The sequence below is a fragment of the Terrapene carolina genome, unplaced genomic scaffold (genome assembly GCF_002925995.2).
Source record: "Terrapene carolina triunguis isolate 2854851 unplaced genomic scaffold, T_m_triunguis-2.0 Scaffold132, whole genome shotgun sequence".
NCBI classification, from domain to species: domain Eukaryota; kingdom Metazoa; phylum Chordata; order Testudines; family Emydidae; genus Terrapene; species Terrapene triunguis.
In genome coordinates, this window is record NW_020664483.1 from 1,011,318 (window position 1) to 1,028,348 (window position 17,031).

At 47.8% G+C, this 17,031-nt stretch overlaps 1 protein-coding gene across 1 annotated transcript in view; it reads left to right on the top strand.

The window, feature by feature from the left end:
- The window catches only part of FBLN7 (fibulin 7), a 34,829-nt gene extending 25,530 nt beyond the window's left edge, over positions 1–9,299 (top strand). The window contains exons 4-8 of the mRNA XM_024213940.3: positions 2,263–2,388; positions 3,204–3,341; positions 5,093–5,230; positions 6,999–7,137; positions 8,536–9,299. Coding sequence (XP_024069708.2) covers positions 2,263–2,388; positions 3,204–3,341; positions 5,093–5,230; positions 6,999–7,137; positions 8,536–8,908 — 914 coding nt within the window. The 3' untranslated portion in view covers positions 8,909–9,299. The remainder of the gene's footprint in view (positions 1–2,262; positions 2,389–3,203; positions 3,342–5,092; positions 5,231–6,998; positions 7,138–8,535) is intronic.
- Positions 9,300–17,031: the final 7,732 nt, after the last annotated feature.

Below are 17,031 nucleotides of genomic sequence, written 5' to 3' on the forward strand. Positions count from 1 at the left end.
CCTGCTAAAACCAAACTCTTGGCCAGGTGTAAAGTAAATGATCCTGATAATAAAAGCAACATGAACTGTTTAAAGTTGGAGGGCTGTGAACAGGGGCACCTGCTTTGCTTAAAAAGTGTTCATTGATTTAAAAACAATCCTACAAAGCTATACGCAATCAGAACATGAATTACGGCCCAGCAACACCTATGACAAGCAAACACTTCAGAATCACAAAGTCACTGACTGCACCGCCCCCCAGCTGATCTTTAGGGATCTTTGGTGCCTCCCACTGAGAAATCTGTGTTCTCCTTTTGCTAAGAGAGTGAGTCTTCTCGTCCCATATGGAGCCTTTGATTTTGTCGTTAAGCTTATGAGGAGTTTGTCCACATCACAAACTTCCCACAGAACTCACCCCGGCTGGCATGTGGAGTGGCTCGCTGGGGGAGCTCAGGTTATGGGAGAGAGTTTGAAAAATAAACCCTGCCACCTGCTATGCGGAGTCTTTCTAGTACCAGCCCTTTCGTGCCTGGCAATTCGTAGGGAAGGATTGAATTTGAATGTTAATTTAAAGTCAGGCATGTATTTAGGTTGGATGCCATGAGAGACACATCATGTAATTTGTTCTGGATAAAGCCTATGTTTGTATCAGTCTTTTGGATCCTAAAACGGTCCCCTATGGCGAATATACTTTTTATAGCCGGGGTAGTTGACATTCACGCAGTGGGGCTCACAAGGTTTAAATAGCTTGGAGCTCTGCAGATTGAAAGTGGTGTTTGTTTAAGGAAATTCCACCACATTGTCTAAAATGCTAATGGTCTATTAAGCTCCCAACATATACCCTCTGCATTGCTGAAATCATCTAGCGCTGTAGCGGTCTATTATGAAGTGTCTAAAGAGATGAACTCAGCCATACTAGATAAGCTGACAGCCTGGACTGTCTGTAGAATGAACTGGGGATAAGGACAGAGGGCCATTTAATCTTCCCAGGCTCGGTATGTAGATGAGAAATAAAGGAGGCTTTATGTAGCCTTCCTTGACATGAAAATGCTTGGCAACCAACGAAACCCTGCATTCCTTTGCTGAACACCTGTGCAGCGACTGATGTGCATTCCACTTCGAGACATGTTGTCTCCTCCCGCAGCTTGTAGGCCAGGTGTTAGTGCGTCCCACTGCACACAATCACTGCAGAGGGCAAGTGAGAGGAGAGATTTGGATCTCTGCTGGCAGCAAATTCAAGGACGGGGGCGGTTAATACTCTCTCACGTCTTGGTCAATAACTTCATGCTCTAGCAGTCCTGAAATATTTAGAATATGCTATTGATGACCAAGCAAGCTCGGCTTTTGGCATGTGCTTAGGAATTGCTAGCCATGTAGCATTCACAGCCTGCTTCTTCACGGCCATTCCTTTGAACTAATGAGTTAGGAAGAGAATATGCCGGGCAGGAGTGATAATAGGGCTTAGGTGAACAGGAGTTTGGGAGCATTCAGACCAAACTCAGCAAGTACTTCAGGCTGGATCTGTCCTGTTGAACTCTCTATTGTTTCCAAAGCTGGGGGTTGTCCCAACTTAGTCCAACATGATCCTGGGGCGGAGGTGTGACTAACCGCGCTGGGTTCTGTCGTCTTTGTTGTTTGACCATCTACGATAGCTTTTAGATTGATTCTGCAAGCGACGGGGCCAGTCATCGCAAGGGGGTTACTCGCTAATAAAAACTATTTGAAAAGATCCTTTGGGAGGTTTATGACTTTGGCGATGTAGTTAAACAAACTAGCTGCATCGGCAGTAATACACCTACTGACCTGAAACAGCCAACCAGAAAACATGCACCTGGCGCTAAAGTCGTCAAGGTGCGATGTGGGTAGTGGTGTTGGGCACTCACACTGTGGCTTGGCAAGGAAAGGCGTGCTTAAAAATTAAGGCCAAGATTTAAAAAAATGGGGGGCCTCAACTTAAGCTCCTAAATCCCTATTTTAGGCTCCTAAATTCTTGATTTTCAAAAGCGCTGAGCACCCAGCACCCACCCACCCCCCATTAACATTTATGGAAGTCTTAGGAGCCTAAATGTCGGCACCCATTTTTAAAATCCTGATTTAAATGTATTATTATTATTATTTATTATTATTATATTTCATGAATTATTAAAATGATGGGCTTGATCGCGCGGTCCTTACTCAGGCAAAGCTCCCGCTGACATCCACTGAAGGACTGCAGGATCAGGCCTTACGCTAGGAAAGATAGAGCCAGTATAGTTTGTTTTTAAAAATGTTTTTTCCCCTTAGTGATCAGCAAATGCTCGAGCAGTCCCTGCCAGAATGGTGGAACTTGTGTGGATGGAGTAAACCAGTACAAATGCACTTGTCCTCAAGGGTGGACCGGTGAGAACTGCCAGTACCAATCACAAACAGGTATGTAACCAGGTGAGGTGTGAAAGAGAAAGAGACTCGAGCAAGGCAGACAACGAATTACAAGGCAGAAGCCCCTGCCCATTCTCAGATGTCAGCTTCTAACCTCAGAATGACAGTAATTCCCACTGTGCCGGGTGCTGTACAAACACAGCCCCTGAGCTTCCAAAGACTATGCACTTTCCAAAATCTGCCCCATCTCATCAAGGAGGAGAAAAAATGTCATGTGACTTTGGGAACCAGTCACACAACATGATTAATGAATAGCAAATAGTCCCCTGCCCAGGCCAGCTGCCAGGGACAGAGGCCGAGCATGCCGGGAGGCAGGCGCAGCGGGAGAAGAATGGAGCCTCTCTCACTCCCCCCTGCCAGGCCAGCCAGAAATCTTGGGGGGCACTTGACCCCACATGCCTGCCCCTACACGTCACCTGTGCCCCTGAGCAAGAAGAATTGTGATTAAAAACTCAAGTAAAATTATATGAATAATAAACTAAAATCACATGGCTCTAGTAGGAACCAAGGGCAACATTTTCAAAAGTCCCTAAGTGACTTAAAAGTATAATTCCCAGTGATTTTCAATAAGACTTAAGCTGCTCGGGGATAGATTTTTCAAAGTATTTAGGTGCCAAAAGATGCATAGAGGCATCTGGTGGAATTTTCAAAAGTGCATTTAAAGATCTAGGCCTAAGTGCTTAAGTTGCATTTGAAAATGGAACTGAGACTCCTAAGTGATTTAGGCACTTTTGAAAATGTTACTGCAGGCCTGTGAGCCAGGTGCCCAAGAAGCACTTTAGAGTTTCCTCTCTTCTCTCCTTTAGCCCCACCTGCGTGGAGTGTTACGAACGACCCGGCTTTCAGTCGCAAGCCACGCTGTGCCAAAATCGACAGGACCCAGCACTGCAGCTGCGAAGCCGGCTTCCACATGAGTGGCACGGCCGACAACAGCATATGTCAGGGTAGGAGATGAGCAGAAATATCCATCGGCAGCTTTCACCAATCTGCTGCCCAATGCACACACAACACATCTAAGCAGCTGAATCTTCAGTAGGTGCAGCAGCTTTTACGGACGAAGGCGGTGGACAGGGCTGCTTGGAAGAGGCTACGGCTTTGTCTACACTGGGATTTTCGTTGGCAAAACATTTGTCGTTTAGGGGTGTGAAAAAAACACATCCCTGAATGACAAAAGTTTTGCCGACAAAAAGCGCCAGAGTGAACAGGGCTTTGTCGGCAGGAGAGCTCTCCTCCTGCCGACAAAGCTACCCCTGCTTGTTGAGGGTGGACGTTTTTTGTCGGCAGGAGAGCTCAGTGCAGTTCACACTGGCACTGTCCGTTGGCAAAACTTTTGTCGTTCGGGGATGTGGTTTTTTACACACCCTAAACGACAAATGTTTTGCGGATGAAAGTCCAGTGTACACAAAGCCTTAGCCTCTTCCAAGCAGCCCTGTCCACCGCAATCATCCATAAAAACTGCTGCACCTACTGAATATCCCTCCTTTCGTTTTGCTCAGAGACATCTCTTTTGCCTTGTTTGTATTGGTTTTTTTTAAACATTGCATTGAGCTCTGTGCTGAAGCTGTGATCTCCGCCCAGGTCTGTGCTCTGGTCTTGTTTCATAAATTAAGGCGCTTGGAGCCAGCACTTGGACAGGAGACCGCTGAGGAGAATCCAGGTGCCATCTTTTGGCTCAGACATCTTTTGGCTCAGACACAAAATCAAGGTCTTTGTGGCCATTTAAGATCTTCTGGCATTTTTTTGCAAGCAGAGTGGAAATTACAGTGCATTCTACCTACTATAAATCACTGCGCTGCAATTTCTATTGGCTACAGCATGGACGCCCAAACTTGGCGACAGCCAGCGCCTCCTGGGAACTCACCAGGAACCCAAAATACATTTTTAAGATAAAAAATAAATTACCATCACCCTACTATTTGCTTAGAATCTGCTTTCACTAGCAAGAAACACCTGCAAGCAGAACAGCTTTGCTTTCACCTTGCAGGTTCAGGCTGAGGCCATGCAAGGGCGACTTCCTAGGTACCTGCAAGCCACATTATTCCCTGGAGCCAGAGTCCCTGCATTTCTATGACAAGCTGTTCTCCTCCACTTACCGTCCTAATCAGCTGTGTCCCCGGTGCAGCCTCCCAACCCCTAAGCGCCTGCATTTCAGTAGTGGATGAAACCATCCCTACCTGTAAATCGGTGCGTTGTGGTCTGTGGATAAAAGGGACAGGATAAATGCCAAGCATTTTAAACCCAGCTAATCTAGGTATGTCTATTGCAATTGGGGGCATCTCAAGAACTCCATCACTTGCAAAACCCAGCAGACTGGCCCTTTCGTTAAGGAAATACTAGTCCGATTTGCGTGCACATTTTGCATGGCCCGTGGCCTGCATACTGCTCGCTCGTATTGTCGGATAGCATGGGCTAGAATCAAGCCAGCCAGCCCCAAAGCGGGGGAGAGTCAGATTTCATCCCACACACCACTAAGCACCAAAATATCTTTGCCCTGGTAACACTGTGCCTCTGCAGTTTCACTAGTTTCTCCATGGTGGTCCACTCCTGGCCACTCTTGGGACTGAGCAGTTTGCTGCTATTCCCGGGTGCGCTTGTCCTGGCAAAGAGCGAAATGGTTGTCAGCAGGAATTCTTTGCCGGGGTGGACCCTTTTGTGCAGGGTCTGCGCTGTATGGGACGGTGTGTTTCCTCTGCAGACGTAAACGAGTGTGAGGTTTACAAGCTGGAGGGAGTCCCTCGTCTGTGCATGTACGCCTGCGTCAACGTTCCCGGCTCTTACCGCTGCTCCTGCCCCAGTGGGTACAAGCTCCTCGGAGACGGGAAAAGCTGTGAAGGTGAGCCAGCGTGCTCGGAGAGCTGGGCACCACAGGCTGGGGCCTGCTGCAGGAAACAAAAGCGCATTTGCAGAAACTGTATTATTTTCTGATTTCATATGTAACTTCCTGTCACTAAGACCTGCTGGGTCCAACCGAACGTGTGCAGAGATTTTATAGAGAGGAAGACTCCCATTGACTTCAGTGGGCTGAAAGCCTCACATGGTGTAGTCGACGGCAAAACTCCCGTTGACTCTGGGATTTCACCCTGCCAGTATCCGTTGTTAGAGCTGGGTGGAGAGTGGTAATTCCAGGCTGCCACGGATCAGTGAGCCTGGGAGCTGGGGCTTCAGGTGAGGAGACAGACAGCAGGTGAGCTGGCAGGACACCAGGTGGAATTTCATCAAAATCGACACATTCCCGAATCCTGTGGAAGGTGTGTCTTTAATAAAGCTGGTCAAAAACGTCCTTTTCTCTCCCTTTTTCTTACCTTTTTCTCCCCTTTCCCAGTGGAAACAAAGTGGGGGAGAGAGGTAAAGGGAGAGGCAGTGCGATTTTCTCCACTCAAAACTAAGCTTGTGCTTTAGTGCTTTGTTGAATCAAGGCCTCGATGCTTCCAGCTCTCTGGATTTTATCATGAGTCCTCTCATAAAATAGGCCCTCCATTCCCCTGATCATCTGTGTAGCCCTTCTCTGCACCTGTTCCAATTTGAATTCACAGGAGAAAAACATTGCTGGTTATTTTAAAAGATTTGACTAGACCTGGTTGAAATTGTTTGGGTGAACAGATTTTCATCAAAGAATAGCCTTTTTTCAAAAATGAAATTCATTATGAAAAAGCATCAGTTTTGTCAAAATGTGTTTTTTTTGTGAAAAATTTAGTGCCTTTTAATATATATATATTTGGGGGGGAGGAGCAGTTATTGAAAACATACAATTTTTGATAATGGTTTGGTAAGATTTTTAATTAAAATATTCTATCCGTAGTTTTTAAAAAAAAATAGGTCAGTTTCAAGCAACTCTGTAATTTTGAAATTTGTCACAAAAATAGATTTTAATTTTTCTGCTCTAGTTTAGACCTTTTTTTGATTTTCCTGGGCTAGCAAGGGTTAACCTATCTACGGACAGAGGTTATAGTACAAAAAGCATCCCGTTATGTGCCAGAAGGACAGAAGAAAGGAAGGGATGGAGAATGCTAGTGTTTCTATCAAGTCTGAATGATTTACATTAGCTTTACTTTTTTAAACTCACTTTGCTGGAGACGGATAATGTGTATTTAGAAGGTACTGACTGCGAAGTGAGGAAGAGGGATCAGGTGAAAATTGCTGCTATCATGTTTTCTTCCTTATATTTAACCATTTAACCACTTTAGAAGCTATTATGATGGTAATAGGCAAAAAGGAGATAAGAGCAGCCTCTGACCCAAAAAATCAAATTTCCCCAGTAACGAGATGAAATGTAGGTGGACAAGAGTGAGTCACAATGGAGTGTTAACCCTTTCAGCTCAGTAAAACAACATTTAACGTTCTTTACAATCGTTTCTAATGAGGCAGATATAACGCAAGGGGAGTTGGAATGTCTCTGACAACGCAGAGTCGCGCTGCTGCGTGAAGTCTTCCAAGGGCAAATCTACTCTAAAAAATGACCCCGTCTTTCCCTTCGTAAAAGGGAGCGTGTTTTATAGGAGTCCGGCGGCCATGTCAGGCCCTCAGTGCCGACTGATGGTCACTTTTCTGCCCTTTGAGCAGTTTCGTCTGGCGCGCTCTGTTCGATTCTCGCTGTTTTGCAGATATAGACGAGTGCAGCCTGTCCCAGCACAACTGCACCAGGGGCATGACGTGCATTAATACAGGAGGAGGCTTCCAGTGCGTCAGCGCCGAGTGCCCTCGGCCCAGCGGCAATGCCAGCTATGTGAAAACATCGCCATTGTAAGTAGTAGGGGACTGCAAGAGAATCAGCCCCCTGGCAGTGCCAGAGAAAACAGCCCATGGCTGAAAAGCTGGACAGGGTATTTGCCTTTTTGACCGACAGTGTTAAAACAGGCCTGCTTTGGGGAGATCACTGTCACCCCCGGGGACAGGGCTCCTCCCTTCCCAGGTTGTTCGGCTGGAAGTTAGTTCAATTCTTCATTTGGCTAAATCCAAAAGAGGGGAGCATCTTGCAGAGGGGTGCGGTCGTTCAAACAGGAATTAATTCAGGGAAGCCCTGTGGCCAGTGCTAGACAGGAAGACAACCTAGATGGTCACTCACAATGGCCCCTTCGGGGCGTATCATCTATGAACATAGGGTTAAATACCATTCTCCGGGTGAAATCTTGGCCCTGTTGATGTCAATGGCAAAACTCCCATTGACTTCCCTGGTTTTCACCCTCAGCTTCACCTAGCAGATCTCAGCGGCAATACCCAACCCTTCGTAAGTGCCTGGTTCTCCTCCAGGTGTGCCTGAGAGATGTGTGTGTGTGTGTGACACCCTGGACAGCATGGGTTTCACGTCCCCTGCCGTCCCTGAGCCACACCAGATGTCTGCTACAGCCCCCTCTACGGAGCCTGGCTTTCTAGCTCCAGCTCTCTTAAGGTCTGTCTACGCTGCAGCTGGGAGCGACCCTCCCAGCCCGGGCAGACAGACTCCTGCTAGCTCAGCTCAAGCTAGCGCACTAAGAATAGCCGTGTGGATGTCGCGGCTCTGGTGCAGGCCTGGGCTGCTCCCCGGAGCTCAGACCCAGCAGGCAGGATGGAGGCTCTCGCCTGAGCCTCCACTGGTGTCGCAATGTCCAGACAGCGTTCTTAGCATGCTAGCCCAAGCCCCGCTAGGACAATCTGGCTCCCCAGGCTGGGAGGCTGGCTCCCACCTCCTGTGTAGACATACCCAGAGAGGCTCCTGCGTCTAGGTTGGGGAGGCCTAGTTCAGTCACTGGGGGGCCAGTTTCTGTCCTTAGTTACAGAGGGATAAATCCAAGCTCATTTAATTGACTTCAGTGGAGATCCCGTAGACTTACATTGGTGTAACTAGGAACAGAATTTGGCCCCTGGTCTGCTACTTTTCAGGAGTCCAAGCCATGAAAGTGCTGCCTCAGATCCCTAGGGCCGTGAGTCTCCAGTGGTTTAGGGGGTCCGTACGTGAGTGCCGCTTTATCACCAGGTGACTTTGGGGAAGGTGCTTTAGGAAATACGTGAGCAATAAACGTGACGGTCAGTTTTCCACATGATCATTAATGGCTCATCAGAAACAGAACAGAACACAAAGGCCCAACGGTAACAATGTAAGCGTGCACAGGCTTTTCCCGCTTCCAGGACTGCCTTAACCCTTGTCCTTTCTTTCATTGCTAGCCAATGTGAACGCAACCCCTGCCCAATGGACAGCAGATTGTGCCATCATGCCCCAAAGTCCATCTCCTTCCATTATCTCCCTCTGCCTTCCAATCTAATAACCCCCACCCCTCTCTTCCGCATGGCAACTGCCTCCGCCCCAGGCCGGCCTGGGCCTGACAGCCTGCGCTTCGGGATTATTGGGGGCAACAACCGAGGGCATTTTGTGATGCAGCGCTCCGACCGGCAGACGGGAGAACTGATCCTTGTGCAAAGCCTGAAAGGACCCCAGACCATCGAGGTGGAGGTGGACATGTCCGAGTATCTGGATCGCACCTTCCAGGCGAAGCATGTCTCCAAGATCACAGTCTTCGTGTCTCCCTATGAGTTTTAAAGAAACGCAATTTCTGCAAGTCAGCAAATAAACAGCCCCAAGGACTGTTCCTGTTCATCCCTCGCTTTCTTTCAGTGCTGACTCGAACGAAATTCCTTCCTTTCGAAATGGTGAAAGGCCACGGCGCTGCAGCAGTTCTAAAACACAGGACCTTAAAAGCCCAGTGCTGAGAGACAAGACCAACCACATTACTCTGGCAATGCCAGGATGGGGCTTGCAATAATCTCAGACTCATTTGTTCTTGAGAAGTTTTGACTCTGGACATTTCTGACTTTGCTTCTCACCATCTTCTGTAGCACATGCCTCCAGGAACACTAATCATAGTAACAGAGATGTAGCAATGAAATCCAGATTATAGCCTATATAAACCTCCATAGAGTAAATATCCTTCTATCAGATTTCAGGTTGATTTGTCTGCTCCGTCTCCTGGCTGGTTTTACACTCACATACATGGAAAACAGCCAACGAAGTGTGAATGAAATCACGTGCTCTCCAGCAGCTGCACCCGCCCAGAAATCTGGCCTGCCCTGCAGTCAGATTAGCAATGGGCCACATGCCCAACAGTTATCAGTGACACCGTAACAACAAATAGCCTCCCCATCAATGGAAAAACGGGCTAGTGAGAAATCTTTGAACAAACGGATGTTGCTTATATCTCCTTTGTCCTGGTCCAATCCCCTTAAAAAGGTGTCCCAAAGCATTTGCCCCGATAAAGGGTTGAAGTCTGTAGATGTCAATTAACTAAGGCCATGAACATTTTTTTAGAAAACTCAATTGACTCCGTTTTCTGAATGGGAGCGTACACAAGCGCAAAGAGCTGATAGCACAGGCCGGGCGTGGTACCCAGCGCTGTAAGATTCTCTGCAAGACAGCTCCGGGCTAGTGGCTCCAGTTCTCCTGTCGTTCTAGTTCCGTTTGTTGCTACTGAGCGCGGTCTACCAAGGGCATGATCGTGCTCCCATTCAAATCAGGGGGGAAGCTGCCATCAGTGTAATGGTGCAGGATGAAGTTCCTTGAGTTCTGAATTGCACCACAATGTGTGGGAGTTCTGTGGGGTGGCTGGATCGCCAGTGGAGTAGACTAAGACCGCCGATTGCTTTCACTCGTAACATAGCCAGAGTTAGAATCCAAGTCTCATGTTTAGCATAGTGTAAAATGGCACCAAAATAACCCATAGCAATAGCACGACATGCTACAATTACAGATTACAGTCATTACGTATTACCTCGACTTCCTCCCCAAAAGGGATACGGTATTTGTGGCTTTATTATCAGAAAACACCCAGCACAGATAACATGGAGATACCATTTGTCCTTAAAAAAATACAAAAAATCAAGGCCTGTTCTACTCTCTGTCACGAGCTATTTTCCTTCTTAAAGAAACATTTCAGAGTAAGAGTATTTGTTAAAATATATATTTATGAGAAAGCAATTAAGGTTTAAACTCCTCTTATGAAAATACCCTTTGGATTGTAATACATGCTAAGAGTTCTATAGACATTTTGATCCCCCCCATAGAGTTTGAGGGCCCCCCCCCCCCCCCCATTAATGGAGCCCTTGGTTGGTTCTAAAAGCTATCCAAAGGAGATCATTCTGTATTAAATTCTACGGGCCAGATCCTGAGCAGGTGTGAATCAGCAGAGCTCCATTGATTTCAATGGAGTTACTCCAGATGTGTACTGAGCTCACAATTTAGACCCAATCCGCCTCTTTTTAGACTTTTTTTTTTTTTCCGTAGCTCACATCAGACAATGAAAAATGGCTGGTTTTGTGACATTACCATGCCCCATATGAATGCAGAATAGTGTGTGCTGTCTTACAGTGCTTGGGACAAATTCTGCTCCCAGTTTCACTCCTGCAGCCCCAGAGAAGCTCATGGGTCAAATTTGCCCCGGGGTTAAATCACTGGCACTACTCCTGGGAAGAATTTGGCTCAGTGGCTTGATAAACAATGTAGTGTTGTGCATTCAGCTGCCATCCAGCTAGGGATTGGGGTTTTTTTGGTTGGTTTGTTCGTTTTTTAAGCCTGCTCTCATCACTCGGGTACCTCAGCACGTTACTCCAATGGCTGCTTCTCAAGCTTCCCTCATCAGCAAGATGAAATGTGTCTGTTTCTTTCCAGCACCCGCACCCTGTGGTGAGCGGTTCATGCGCCTTCCTTTTATGCTATAGTATCGTCAGACACAGGAAGGAGACTAGAGGCCATGCGCACATGGCTACATAGGAGGATCTGACACACAGCACCTACTCACTGACGGCGATTCCCCATGGAAACTCCCCCTGCACATTCATGGGAGACGCAAACCCACAGACTTTCCCCCACGTGGGGCCTGAGCTAATACCACTAAAGGCAATGGGAATCTTGCCCTTGGGTTCAGTGGGCTTTGGATCAGATCCCTGGTGCACAGCCCACAAACAACCCTGTAGTGGAGTGGTTAGCTATCGGACGCTGGGCGTTTCTTTCCCCTGGCAAGTGCTACCAATATTGGGCCAGATTCTCCACCGGTGTGGATGGGGGATAGCTCCATTGAGACGCTCGCCTATGCCAGCTAAGACTCTGGCCCATTATCTTTGCGTAATCCTGAAGCCATTTACATCTGGAGTTTGAAATCCGTGTTGGTGTTTAATCTAAATACACATGCACTTGGGACGTTGCTTTGTAGGCTTTCTACCAGCCCGATAACATCTCCTGGGCTTAGGCCTGTGCAGCTGTGTTAGAGCCAGATGCAACCACCCTGGAGACAGAGGACAGGCTCTCTCCTGTCAGTTCAAGCAGAGATATCTGCAGCCAGTGGGGCAGACGTGCACTTCCCCCAGGGACTCCAGGAGCGCTCCAGCACAGAGAGGCCGGGGACCAGAGTACAGAGAACGCACTGGTGCCCTGTTGCTGCGCAGGGATATGAGGGAGCCCCGGGCACCTCGGCCCCTGCTTGACCTTTCACATCCCTTGAGCAGTAAAGCACAGCCTGGCCCTTTACAACACCTTGTGGGCAATCATAATACCCAGTTTTCATCGTACTTGTCATCAGTGGATCTCCAAGAGCTTTACTCCCATTTTACAGATGGGGAAACTGAGTCATGGAGAGGTGAAAGGGCTTGCCCAAGATCACCCAGCAGGCCAGTGGCTGATTATCTCCTGGGTCCCAGTCCAGTGCTCTGGGCACGTCCCCTTCAAGGACCGAGTTGTGTCACATCTTCAAACCAATTCTGTGGCACTGGAGGGAGTTCACTGACTTGTCAAGTAAATGAAACTGCAGAGACAAAATAGCACTGCTTCCCCCCGGCAATCACCATTGCTGGATCTGGAGGTCACGGATGAGCTCTCCGAAATGTTCTTAACTTACTGTACGTGTCCCACCCTGGTTCCCACTGCTGGTCAGAAGGCCACCGTCTCTCCGCTCGGTGTCAGGCAATGAATGAGGGAGAAAGAACATAAACACGTTTCCTATCAGAGCTCAGTGTGAGCCTGCTGGCCTGGGCCTGTGAGCTTCACCAATCAAATGCAGCCAAACCCCTCGCCCGCCTTTCAGTAAAAGGCCAGTTCCCCAGAGCTACTCGGTTGTAAGTACTGTCGGCCGGACTGGGCGAACAAATGCCCTGTGGCTAAACTGGATTTCCTAAACATGCGGCTTCTTTTGGCCATGTCCCCTCAATATCCCAGCACAGCTTTTCCAGTCATTCGAACAAAATAAAACCAAGAGGCACTCAGATTGCTGGGTGCCAATCGGAGAACCTGCATATAGAGAGATCCAGCCTGGCTAAGCAGCAGCACATATAGGTCCGGTTTTGAGAGTGGCCCTGGACTTGATTTTGAGACCAAGTCCATGACAGACGTGACCTGGTCGGCCCTCCCTTGGAGGAATGGGAGATTTAAGCTGTGCACCCACATGAGCAGCCTAGGGCAGCTCCAGGACAGGCCTGGCCCATGCCCGCAGCCACAGCTGGAGCACTGGGATGGCTGTCACAGCTAGGTGGTGGGAGGGGAAACAAGTGACAGCTTCAGAAAGAAACAGGGGAGGAGAACTGAGGTCAATGTTTCAACCAGCATTTGGATCGGGCTCAGGCCTTGGGAGGAGTCACCCATGCTCAGAGGCCCATGAGCTGCTACTGCCAGGAACATGAAAATGAATGAAACTAGCAAGCCATGAAGTGCTGGAATGGAAATGAGATTATCAGCACAAGCGTCTCCCCATAGCAATAGATCAGGGGGCTGCAACAGAGCAATGGGCCAGTCCACAAAGGGCCCTCTTCACACTGTAAAAAGATTCAGGCAGACAAGGGAACCATAGGACAGAAGGAAAAAGCTCCCCAGAAACCCTGAAGCCCAGTGCCAGCCTGCAGCATCTAATCTCCTTCCTGCTGGTCCAGGGAGGGGTTTGGAGCTTCCTTGGCACTCTCAGCTCTGGGACAATACGAAGGAGAATGCAGCCTGGAGCGTATGGTAGTAAGCTATACGGGACGGCAGCATCACATTCAGACTTCAGTGGCTCTGAGTCACACCTTTGTAGCTCAGCCACTGGGAAATTGAATTTCTGGGCTTGATAAAGTGACAGCATTCAAATCATTCTTGTTCTGAGGTTGTTTATCCTAAGGCCAGAGAGCGAGAAAGACCAGGCAGGGGAAACAATTCTGTCTGTTTAGAGCGTGTGCGTTAATTAGAATGGTTTCCAGTAAGAATGGCTTGTGACAGTTGTTGTCATCGTGTCCCGCAATGATCATATCAGGCCGTGACGTTTGAGAATGAATTGGGCGCCTCACATGGGGTCCTCTGGAAGGGTGTTTGATCTGAAAAGCTTCCCTTTCCTTGCAATATTACATCGAACAGTGTGGGCAAGGGTTAAAGCATGCACAGAGGAGAGATCCTGGTCCCTTCGCTGTTGATTTTCATTCCTGCAGTATGCCCTGTCTGCAATCTCACAAGAGCGGATGTGATTTCCCGAGTTGCTTTGTCACAAATGAGGCGATCCTGGCAAGTTGCAGCCTTGCACCAGTGCAGAATAAGATGACGGCAGTGGTGAGGTCATGTCCAACGTGCAGAAGAAGGTGCCCTTCTACAGAAGGTTTAAAGAGCTGAGGTTGAAGGATGTAGAGCATGCGGAGAGCCACAAATGAGGTTGGAAGATGCAATTTTTGAGGGATTTAAGAAGCCTAAATCCTCCCATACTGACTTTTCTTCTTTCTGCTGGAAATAGCAACATTTACAAGTTAATACAAAGATTAGAAATCCATTCGAGGGCTTCAGGAGATGCAGAGTGCACCTTTGCTAGACCTCCTAGGAATGAAAAGATGGGGCACTTCTTCACAATGTGTTTGATGCTTTGGAGGTCTCCGCATGCACACTGTGGTGAATTGTTGATTCTCCATTTGTGCATCAGGTGCATGCATCTTCCATGGGACATCCTAATATGGTTGATGGTCATCCACTGTCTTTGACGGAGCAAGGAACCAGGTGGGATCATTTGTGAGGAGCTTGTTGTTTACATCAGAGCCTGTATCCACCAGGTGTCTTCTGGGTTGAAGTTGGATGACAGAAGAGCTTCTCCAGCTGCCCAGAATGGTCAGCAAGACTTACAACGAGTGTGAGGTGTGTGAACCAGGATGTCATGGAGCGGGAGCTTTTGGTCAGTGAGAGCTTTCTTGTACTTGTGCAACGTCGCCATCTCTCGCCGGATGGTTGGAGGAAGGATGTTTGCAAAGACTGGAAGCCAACACAGTGGAATGGACTTCAGGGTGCCCGTTACAAGTCTTCTAACCACATTTAGCTGGATATCAATGAGGTCCATGTGTGAGCTCCTTCCCCAAACAGGTGCACGTTACTTGGCCATGGAATAAACTCAAGCCAGTGCTCCCATTTGTCGCATTCGAGGATCACAACCCCAGCTAGAACCCTCTAGCTTTTGGATGATATTGATGCAAATCTTCATATTATGGCTTACCTGCTTCACATGTTGTTGACAGGTAAGTCTGCGATTGAGAGCGACTCCTAGGTAAGGGGGGTTATTATTGGGGGCAATTGCCTTGCCATGGAAGTTTACATTCAGCATCCTCTTAGCTTCAGAACTGCTGAGATGGAAAGTTGATGACAGACTGAATCTTGATGAAGGAAGAAGACTTGCAAGGGACCATTTGAGATGGAAGTTCATTCCACACAACACCATGGGTACATAATTTATAGCCATGTGAATCAGCTGTTGCTTTGATATCAATCATGGGATCTTTCATCTTTTGACCATTTCAGCTAATATTTCCCTTGATAGGGCATCAATATCCTCAATTGTTGTCACGCCAACCTGACTTTCCAATCTTCCAGTTTTGGCCAGATCATCGGCTTCCTCACTCCCATATGAACCAATGGGTGATGGAATCCATTGAAAAGTCAAAGTATGCCTTGTTTTCTGATCCTCCAAGTCGTCTTATGAATTGCATTGTTGATAGCATTGTGATTTCTTAAGGAATCAAAGATCTCCACCAGTGCGTCAACAATTGTGACAGTTTCCCTTGACAGCCATTACACTAGTTGACCATTTAGCAAAGACACAGAACAATTCAACCATAGCTTGTTTTAATCTAAGCCATATACATTTCCTACCACTGTGTCATTTAGGTCACTCATTAACTGCTCTTTTTATCCTAACGGATGAGTCCTAAGGAAAAACTCCATGAGACTATTATAACAAAAATACGTTGTAGTGACTATGAATTTTATCCCTTATTGGAAAAATATATCTTGATCGTGTTTAGGGCTTGAGCTAAGGGAACGTGAGATGTGAATATTTTATTTTTGATAAACCACTGCCTATGCTTTTAGTTCTGTTTATGCGGTTGTAGAAGGCAGCAATGCTGATTCAGAAATAGTCTGCATGGTTTGCATATGTAGATATGATGCTTACACATACACAGTACAGTTACAAGTTATCACCGCTTCCATTGTTAGGCACCTGTTTCTCAATTTCAGTGCGTTCAGATGTTAGCCACAAAACACTACATTGTGCATGCTTCTTTAATACCACTGCTTAGTGTGGTTAAACAATGACATAGTCTTTGGCTGCAAGAAAAGAATAAAACACTTCACACCTTTTGGAAATTTTGGTTGAGATTTATTCCCCAAAAGGGCACGTGTGGTATCATGAACGGGAATATTAAATCTCTCTGGGGAGTTGTGAAAGGTTGCAATGATTGGCATTCAAACCTTGGCCAGATCACCCAATGAATAAAGCTGTGCAAACAGGACCGAATAATCAAGCGACATCCAAAGTGTCACTCATTCTGATTGGCTTCTTCTTTAGCATGGGCCCCTCCGTGTTTCCCTTCGGCCTGTTTATTTGCCTAAGGAACAAGCCTGAAGCTGAAAACTGGATTCGTTTATGTAAATGAGGGGCAGTGACGAAGGCTCCCAGGAAACACCAGGCCCTGCATCCAAACCCAGAGCAATCTGCAGAGTAAGTCAGCCAATAATGCCAGGCATCTCTAAGCTGCCTTAAGACTAGTCTACCCTACAGACCTACGTCGGTACAACTACGTCATGGAAAATCCACCCCCCTACACAACGTGGTTATCCCGAGCTAACTCCCAGTGTAGACAGAGCTGTGTCGATGGCAGGGCTTCTCCGGTCACCATAGCTACCGCCCCTTGGGGAGGTGGAGAACCTATGCCGAGAGACGTTCTCCTGTCGACATAGGCAGCATGTAAGTGTAGACAAGCCCTTAGCCTCACAGCAGGGGGAGCTGTGCAGGCGGCACCCAACAACAGCTGTTACTGCAGCTACTGTCCGGGGGAATATCTGCCCTGCTGTGCCCGGCCTCTGCTTTACCTTGCTGGTACAAACCTCCTTATCCTTGGGAGGGGTTCCAGGCAAACCCGCCAACATTTGCAAACAAACCACCAGTAGATTCTCATTGAGAGACCTGTTGCTTGTTTGTCCTACTCAGACGCACTCCATGCTTTTCAACTGGCGTTCCATCCCCTCCGACTGTCCCTCTGCCCTCGCTTTCCACCCAAACGCTCAGTACAAGCACATTCCTCTGCACACCAACTGCCCCCACTCATTCCACACTCATTCTGCACGCACACACTGTACGCATAGAGCCACTCATTCTGCGTGCATGCTCGCACACACACACACAC